General features: G+C 39.5%; 1 protein-coding gene across 1 annotated transcript in view; it reads right to left on the bottom strand.

Annotated features, from left to right (window-relative positions):
• mrpl23 (mitochondrial ribosomal protein L23) overlaps window positions 1–8,181 on the bottom strand; it is a 52,278-nt gene that overhangs the window by 42,041 nt on the left and 2,056 nt on the right. Inside the window, exon 2 of the mRNA XM_014005575.1 lies at window positions 7,017–7,139. Within this exon, the coding sequence (XP_013861029.1) occupies window positions 7,017–7,139 (123 nt within the window). The remainder of the gene's footprint in view (window positions 1–7,016; window positions 7,140–8,181) is intronic.

Genomic DNA, 8,181 nt, shown 5'->3' with positions numbered 1-8,181 from the left:
GCCAAAAAAAATCGGCTGCACGTATCGGCGTATCGGTTAGACTGATGTCAAAATAATTGGTATCGGCCTTCAAAAACCTGCATCGGTCGATCTCTAATTACAAAGCAGGGCACATTTAAGTAACAATACATTGTTATTTTACTTAATCACTTCAGTATAGAAGAGCCCCAGAGAAATAGCCAGTATTTTTACAGTCATAACATTTTAAAATTACTCATTACAACACCAAACGAAATGCATTTGCAAAAAAGTGCCTTTTTTTTTGTTCTCTCCTGAACCTGCCCCTTTTTCTGCTTTGCAGCTTTTTCAAGCCTTTCTTCTAGCTATCATCTGAAACAAAAAGGAATTATGGATTTGGTCAACTGGTCTCTGAATGAAATTGACASTATTTTTTCCACATTAAGATTGGAACGAGGGGAACGTAGCTGTCCCAGTGGAATGGTTGCTGCTGGTCAGGTCAGTGGTTCCTGGGGGGCTTGGAATCTGATCTGTCTGGCGCCGCTTTCCATTGAAGACGTGGAAGATTTGTATATATATTTGGATTTATGATAACTGGATTTCTGCTGATTAGCAGAGGCGGATTTCTGATTCATCGGAAAATGAAAGCAATCCTGGCAGCGGTCCAGTCCTTTGAGAAGCTGTCGGGTGCGATGAATGGAATCTGCTGTTCTGAGAGTGCACAGACTCAGATGCTGGGGGAGATAAGTCGCAAACTGGATGTAATTCTGACAAGAATTGCAGCTCAGCAGTGTGCCTCTGGCATATAAAGATCACACCTGGGTGAAGCTTCAGACAGTGGAAGGCGAGGAAGACAAGTAATTTAGAATATTTGGGTTGGTTTTTTTTGCCATTTTCAGAGATGCAGTAAGACTGAAAGCAGCAAGAAATTCAAGGCCGCTTGTCCAAAAACAGTTGTGTTTATCTTTTCGGATCCCAGCTGCTGGCCTCGGTTGGCACATTTATCTAAACTCCCTGGGATGATATGTCAAAAAGGGCTTGATTCGCTTCCCTCTCCCCTGTATCACCCGTGTGGGACCAGTCTGAAGGCCGTGATGGAGGAAGGGGAAACTCCGAACTGAGCATGAGACGATAAGATCTGGTCTCGGGACTCTGGCGGGTCTAGGATCGGTTCCAGCACGAAGAATTAACCCAAATGTCACCGGCTCCACTGAATCCCGCACCCATCTGTCTGCTCTGTAGCATGTTTTTTTTTTTTGTGCATATGACTGTTTTTATGATGTAAACATAGGATCAGAGCAACTTTTTTAACTCATCTCTCCTATTGTGTATTTCCAAGCTGCAAAAAGTAGCGCAACCCTGTTGCGCAAGACCTGATCATCTGTTCCCCCATGTTTGTTATGTGTGTCTTTCTCTTGAACGGGTGTTCTTAACGTCAATTTCGTTCTACATTGCATCCCTGATGTTATGTTTGAATGACAATAAAGCTGATTCTGATTCTGAAACCAAAGTGATCATTWCAGTGGCCTTAAATACACTGTAACTGTAAGCAAAATATGTAAATGTCTGCTGACTGCCACGTGCCTTTGTTTACCTAAGAAAAATGCTGAAATGATTGAAAGCAGGTAAACATTAGTGATCCTCAATGAAAAGCCTTTTGGGATTAGGTTCACCAACAATTTAGATGTTTTGGTACATATTTTCACCCAGAAATGTTAAGTATGCAGTTAAAAGTGCTTTGTTTGCATTAAGCGTATCTCTGCACTACTGAATTGCATGTCAAACTTGTAAACTAATGGAGTAAGGGACTTTCAAACTGCATTGTTTGATACAAATCAGGTCAACATTTTTTTTGTTTAATTTTCATATTTTGCAATTAGTACTTTTAAGTTTAAAGTAAGTAGTTTAAAGAAACCCTTCTCTAAGAAATTGTTAGTTTGACTCCATCATGAAAATGTTCCTTAATTCTGAAATTGAAATTGCATCTACATACAACCAACTCAGAATAAAACAAATAGGACATATGACAATGCACAGCATGGTCTGGGCACAGTACCAAAAGTATAAATCAAGATTAATGAAGATTTGGCTAAAGAATAAACACCTAAACCCAAGAATAGGTTTTCTTAGAATGTCTTTCTGCTTCAAGATGAACTTTGCTTTACACAAGGATGATTCAGAGACCATCTTGAGTCTTGTGGCTACCATGAATCCCTCTAAGAAAGACTGTCTGTTTTAGCAACTTGACTTGGCAAACCACTAGAAGGCTTTTTATGTGGCTTCTTGTTTGATATAACTTTAGTTAAATCCACTGTGAGGCTTTTTATAGTGCCTTTTTGGTCCGTGAAGAAAGATTAGGAATTACCAGAGAATGGCATGGAGGAGGATACAGTATCACATAGAGGTGATGCAGAGCTGCAGGCAATAGGCACTTACTGCATTCTGGAAGAATCTCATTCCTTCAAGCTCTCGTTGATCTGATAACATTTATAAAATTGGCAACTGACAAACTATTAAAGTTAACATGCTAAGTTGTTGACAGAAATCAGTGATGCTTTTGTACCAAGTAAGGCTGAAAAACTGAGACACAATGGAAAGTACCATGACTTAAAATCTTCACTATGCATCAGGGACACTTTGTTTATTAACATAAACTGTAAAATGTAATGTCAAAAGAATAGGATTACTCTGTGGTAACGGACAGATGACTTGGCCCAATAACCCAGAATACAGTTTTTTATATATATCTTAAGTCTGCAGGCTTCACTTAAACGGATTTTGTAAATATACTATAAAAAGATATACAGTAATAAACATTTGAGGTCCAGTCCATACACATACTGTATCGAATAAGTACACATATAACTTCAAAGTACATTGTGTCAGAGTGGCTTAATGGTGAAAATGAAGCAGGAGACTTGTGTTCTACGCAGATGAAAGGCAAAAGAAAGCCCCTCCTCATTGTTAGCTAACTCTTTGTCAGGTAAAGTTGAGATATGCACACTCTCAACTTTAACACCGCCCCCCATCTGCACTAACAATACATGCACAGAAGTTGTCCAACATTAAGTATCAAGATAATAATAGTGGAACATTGTTTGGAAGGAAGCCACTGAGGAGCATGAAACTTAAGGAGAAAAAAGACAGTTGAGAAGACGAGAGTAAAAGAGCAGCGTGTGAAGGATTACATTTATTGTTTGGGGTTTGGTCTGACAATAAAACAAATATATCAAATACCAGGTCATCAAGAGTCACTTAACTTTTTACAACAGAACAGGGCAGTAAAACTAGGTAAACTCAGAAAGTGGATGTTTTAAATAATTCCAAATATTTTTTGAMGTTCATCAGCCCAGATGATGACCTGGTTTCCATTATTTGCTTTATTAGGTAGAACAGGTGCATTAAAACAATGCGGGATTGCAATGATGTGTGCTTTTGTGTTAGTCAGCACTGGCCCCTAGCCATGCCAGGTGAAGTACAAGAGGTGTGTGTGGGTGGAAACCTTGAAATTTGATGATGTTCTAAACCGGGGAGGAAATACTTACAGAGCACAATAGATTTGGGGACGATCATCGAACCAAACAATTACTTCCCTCCAGCAGCTAGAAAGGGAATTACAAGAGAATACTGCCCAGGTGTTTCAAGCAGCAAGCGTCAAAGGAGGATCGGTTTTGGATGCGTAGCAAAGCGTTGGCGCAAAGGACAAAAACTGCAGAACCCAGAGTGCGACAAAAGGAAAAGAAAGTGAGAACTTGCAGATGCTTGCAAAAGACTACAACCACAAAAAAAGCATGAAAACCTGATCAAAGCGTCAGGGAACAGGCTGAGGATACAGTGGTTTGCAAAAGTATTCATACCCCTTGAACTTTTCCATATTTTGTCACATTACAACCACAAACATAAATATATTTCACTGGAATTTAATGTGAAAGACCAACACAAAGTGGTATACAATTGTGAAGTGGAAGCAAAATTTTACATGAATCAAAACATTTTTTACAAATAAAAAACTGAAAAGTGCGACGTGCAAAAGTATTCAGCCCCCTTTTCCCTGAGTGCAACCAATTGCATTCAGAAGTTGCCTGATGACTGCTAATGACTCAAAAGAGTCCACCTGTGTGTAATCTAATCTCAGTACAAATACAGCTGCTCCGTGACGGCCTCAGATGTTGGTTAAGAGAATATTGGGGAGCAAACAGCATCATGAAGTCCAAAGAACACACCAGACAGGTTAGGAATATGGTTTTGGAGAAGTTTAAAGCAGGCTTAGGTTATAAAAAGATTTCCCAAGCTTTGAACATCTCACGGAGCACTGTTCAATCCATCATCCGGAAATGGAAAGAGTATGGCACCACAGTAAACCTGCCAAGACAAGGCCGTCCACCTAAACTTACAGGCCTAACAAGGAGATCACTGATCAGAGAGGCAGCCAAGAGGCCCATGGTGACTCTGGATGAAATGCAGAGAGCCACAGCTCAGGTGGGGGAAACTGTCCACAGGACAACAATTAGTCGTGCACTACACAAATGTGGTCTTTATGGAAGAGTGGCAAGGAGAAAGCCATTGTTAAAAGAAAACCATAAGAAGTCCAGTTTGCAGTTTGCCAGAAGCCATGTTGAGGACACAGCAAACATGTGGAAGAAGGTGCTTTGGTCAGACGAGACCAAAATTGAACTTTTTGGCCACAATGCAAAACGCTATGTGTGGCGGAGAAAGAACACTGCACATCACTCTGAAAACACCATCCCCACTGTCAAATATGGTGGTGGCAGCATCATGCTCTGGGGGTGCTTCTCTTCAGCAGGGACCGGGAAGTTGGTCAAAGTTGATGGGAAGATGGATGGAGCCAAATACAGGGCAATCTTGGAAGAAAACCTGTTGGAGTCAGCAAAAGATTTGAGACTGGGGCGGAGGTTCACCTTCCAGCAGGACAACGACCCTAAACATAAAGCCAAAGCTACAATGGAGTGGTTTAAAAAAAAGAATATTCATGTGTTAGAATGGCCCAGTCAAAGTCCAGACCTAAACCCAATTGAGAATTTGTGGCAAGATCTCAAAACTGCTGTTCACAAACGCTCTCCATCCAATCTGACTGAGCTTGAGCTGTTTTGCAAGGAGGAATGGGCAAGAATTGCAGTCACTAGATGTGCAAAGCTGGTGGAGACATACCCTAAAAGACTTGCAGCTGTAATTGCAGCAAAAGGTGGCTCCACAAAGTATTGACTCAGGGGGGCTGAATAATTTTGCACATCGCACTTTTCAGTTTTTTATTTGTAAAAAATGTTTTGATTCATGTAAAATTTTGCTTCCACTTCACAATTGTATACCACTTTGTGTTGGTCTTTCACATTAAATTCCAGTGAAATATATTTATGTTTGTGGTTGTAATGTGACAAAATATGGAAAAGTTCAAGGGGTATGAATACTTTTGCAAACCACTGTATTTAGTTGCAAGGTGTCATTAAGATAAAGACTACCTTGTCTTATTGCCCTGACAATGCCAGTATTAGCACTTGTCATTAACAGCTGTTTGGTTCAAGAGTTTACCCACGCAAATCCCAACTACAATAGCTTTCACTGCCAAACTGACTCAGACCTATCAATAAGCTTGGACTGGGAGTGATATTTAGTTTGTGTCATTGTCTCTCCATGTGTGTCTTCTTACTACATTGTTTATATGAATAGAGAAAAATAACAGTTTTAAGYACACAATGAGGCCCCAGCAGAGTATCAATCAGCTGCGCACCTCTTGAAAGCATCAAAGACTGCACAGAAAAATAACCTTACACACCCTTTTAAAAACACTCACGCACCCTGCACTTACCCACTTTTGTGCATAAATACACAAAGACACACACCATTCTCACTGACTCACCCATACTGACAAAAGCGTGCATGCACACACACACACATGCAATTACATAAGCACCCTAGGAGTTTGGCAAAGAGGAGGCAAAAATCAGAGTGGGAGGCCAAGCACCTGGATGAACAGATTACGGTCTAAACCCCCACCAGAGACACATAGATGATCTGCTGCAAACTTCAATTTTTCTCCTTAGAGTAGGTTCTGGGCCTCTCTTCGCCTGAGGAGCACTGCAAACCTCAGTAACCTTGGCTCAGAGACGGTCTCAAAAATCAGCTCATCACTGCTGGGGTTGACAGAAAAAAACTCGAAGGATTTTATGACAGAAAATGGATTTTCCAAACCCATCAAACTGAGATCACATGCATACACCATTATACTCTGATCCTAGTTAAAAGGATTCATTAAAGGTGCAATAAAATGCTAATTAAAATTGGGATCACATGTTATAACGTGTCTTTAAAAATGATCAACAATATTTTGCTTTTCACTTTCTTGTGAATGTTTGAATTGGCTCCTAATGGTGACTTTGTTTTGTTGTCTTGCAGTTCGCAGCTTCATCTGAACTCCCACAGCAGAGTTGAGCAAAAGCACTTTGAACACCATCTCCTACATTAACTCCCATGACAGCCTTTCATATGTCATCATTACTACTCTATCTGAACTCATGAGTACATACAGTCTACTGTGATGGTCCGATTTCTTTTCTTGAGGCTGTTGCGCCACCTAGTGGCCATAATACCCAACCTTACACTCTTTAAAAACTGCTTCAGCAAAAACAGTAGTATCTGGAGGCAGTAATCAGAATTTAATGCCAATTAAAAAGTAAAACTTGTTCATCGCCATACGTTGAAGTATCATTGGGAAAAAAATACATCCCTCATTGTGCTACTGCCCTATATGATTATCAATGACAATGACAAAAACAATATATGGACTGTATAATTAACAAAGTGTTATATATGTAAAAGAAATTTTTGTAAAGTCCTTTTAAAAACCTACATTTTAAAAAAGGCACTGAAGGTGTGCAAACTTTATCAATTTTCCAAGAGAAACGAATTTTACATGTACAAAATCAGTTCTCAAAACATAAAATTACACTGAACTCCAGCTTTAGCTTGTGAAAATAAAAACAACTACGTTTTCTTTAAAGTTCTGCATTATAATGACAGGGGACATCTTTAAACAAACTTACACCATTGAGACACGAAACTGGACAGTGTCAGGAGGCTGCTCTACTCCCGGCTTCACGAGAGTAAGAAACCAGTCGGGTCTGAAGATCCTCAGTTGTGGGTTCCCGTGCTGGTAGACATGGAATCTGAGAGGAGACAAGGAAACTGATTCTTAAGATCTACAATATAAATCAAACATAGCCTGTTTTATTTTGAAGAACAGCAATGAGTTAACAAGACCCAACATCTGAAAACATTTTTGAGACATTTTTTTTGTATCTCTACAAAGTAGTGGTATCTCTACTTTTTACTGATTAATGTTAAAGAAGTATAGCGTATTTGGACCCTGAAAAATAGTTGTGATTTCTATACACAAATGGTTATTTTCTTCAATTTGAAAATATTCTTTTGTTAGCACTCACACAAAAATGATGCATATGTTTTACATTGTTTTTACTAAACAAGGAATATTAAAAAGAATAACAAGAGTTAAACAATACAAAACAAAAAAATACACTAACTGGAGTAATTTCCAAAATATCATACTATACATGTACACACCAAATTAAGTAATTTCACACAAAAAAGTGGTGTTTTACTCAAACCCATACCCGTCAAGTGTGTTATTCTTTTACTTTGTATTTACATTCATCTAAATAAATAATTCACTTAAAATCTAGACACAAAATCAGTGTTGCCAGACATATGATAATTATCGCATTTGTACGAAAATTATCAGATTTGTACGATAATTTGAGCGCTCCAATGTGTGACGTAATTGACCAGACACGCGGCTCTCTGACATGAGAGGTGGCGGGTTGCGGAACACAGAGGTGCCGATTTAGCGACTTTCTCGCTAAATTTACAGAGTTTTCAGACCTTCTAGAGACTGTTATTCAGAAAAGCGACTAGTGAAATCTAGCAACTCTTTTTCTGGTGTTATTGAGACTTTGAGAGACTCTGCCGTGAACGCATTTCTCCACTGTGCAACGGGTGCTACTGAGCGCTCCTCCCCCATCCCAGAGCACYGACAGGAGGCTTCTTCACACTGCGTCTCTCTCCCTGCTGCAGGTAGATATCCATCCCATCCAGACATGAAATGAATACTGCTGCTGCGACTGATCCATGATGGGATGTTAATAAAAACATTTTTATGGCTAAAATATATCCCCTTTGCTGGTCCCAAGC

This window comes from Austrofundulus limnaeus, unplaced genomic scaffold (assembly GCF_001266775.1).
Source record: "Austrofundulus limnaeus strain Quisiro unplaced genomic scaffold, Austrofundulus_limnaeus-1.0 Scaffold31, whole genome shotgun sequence".
NCBI lineage: Eukaryota > Metazoa > Chordata > Actinopteri > Cyprinodontiformes > Rivulidae > Austrofundulus > Austrofundulus limnaeus.
This window is presented reverse-complemented; position numbering and strand designations above follow the sequence as displayed.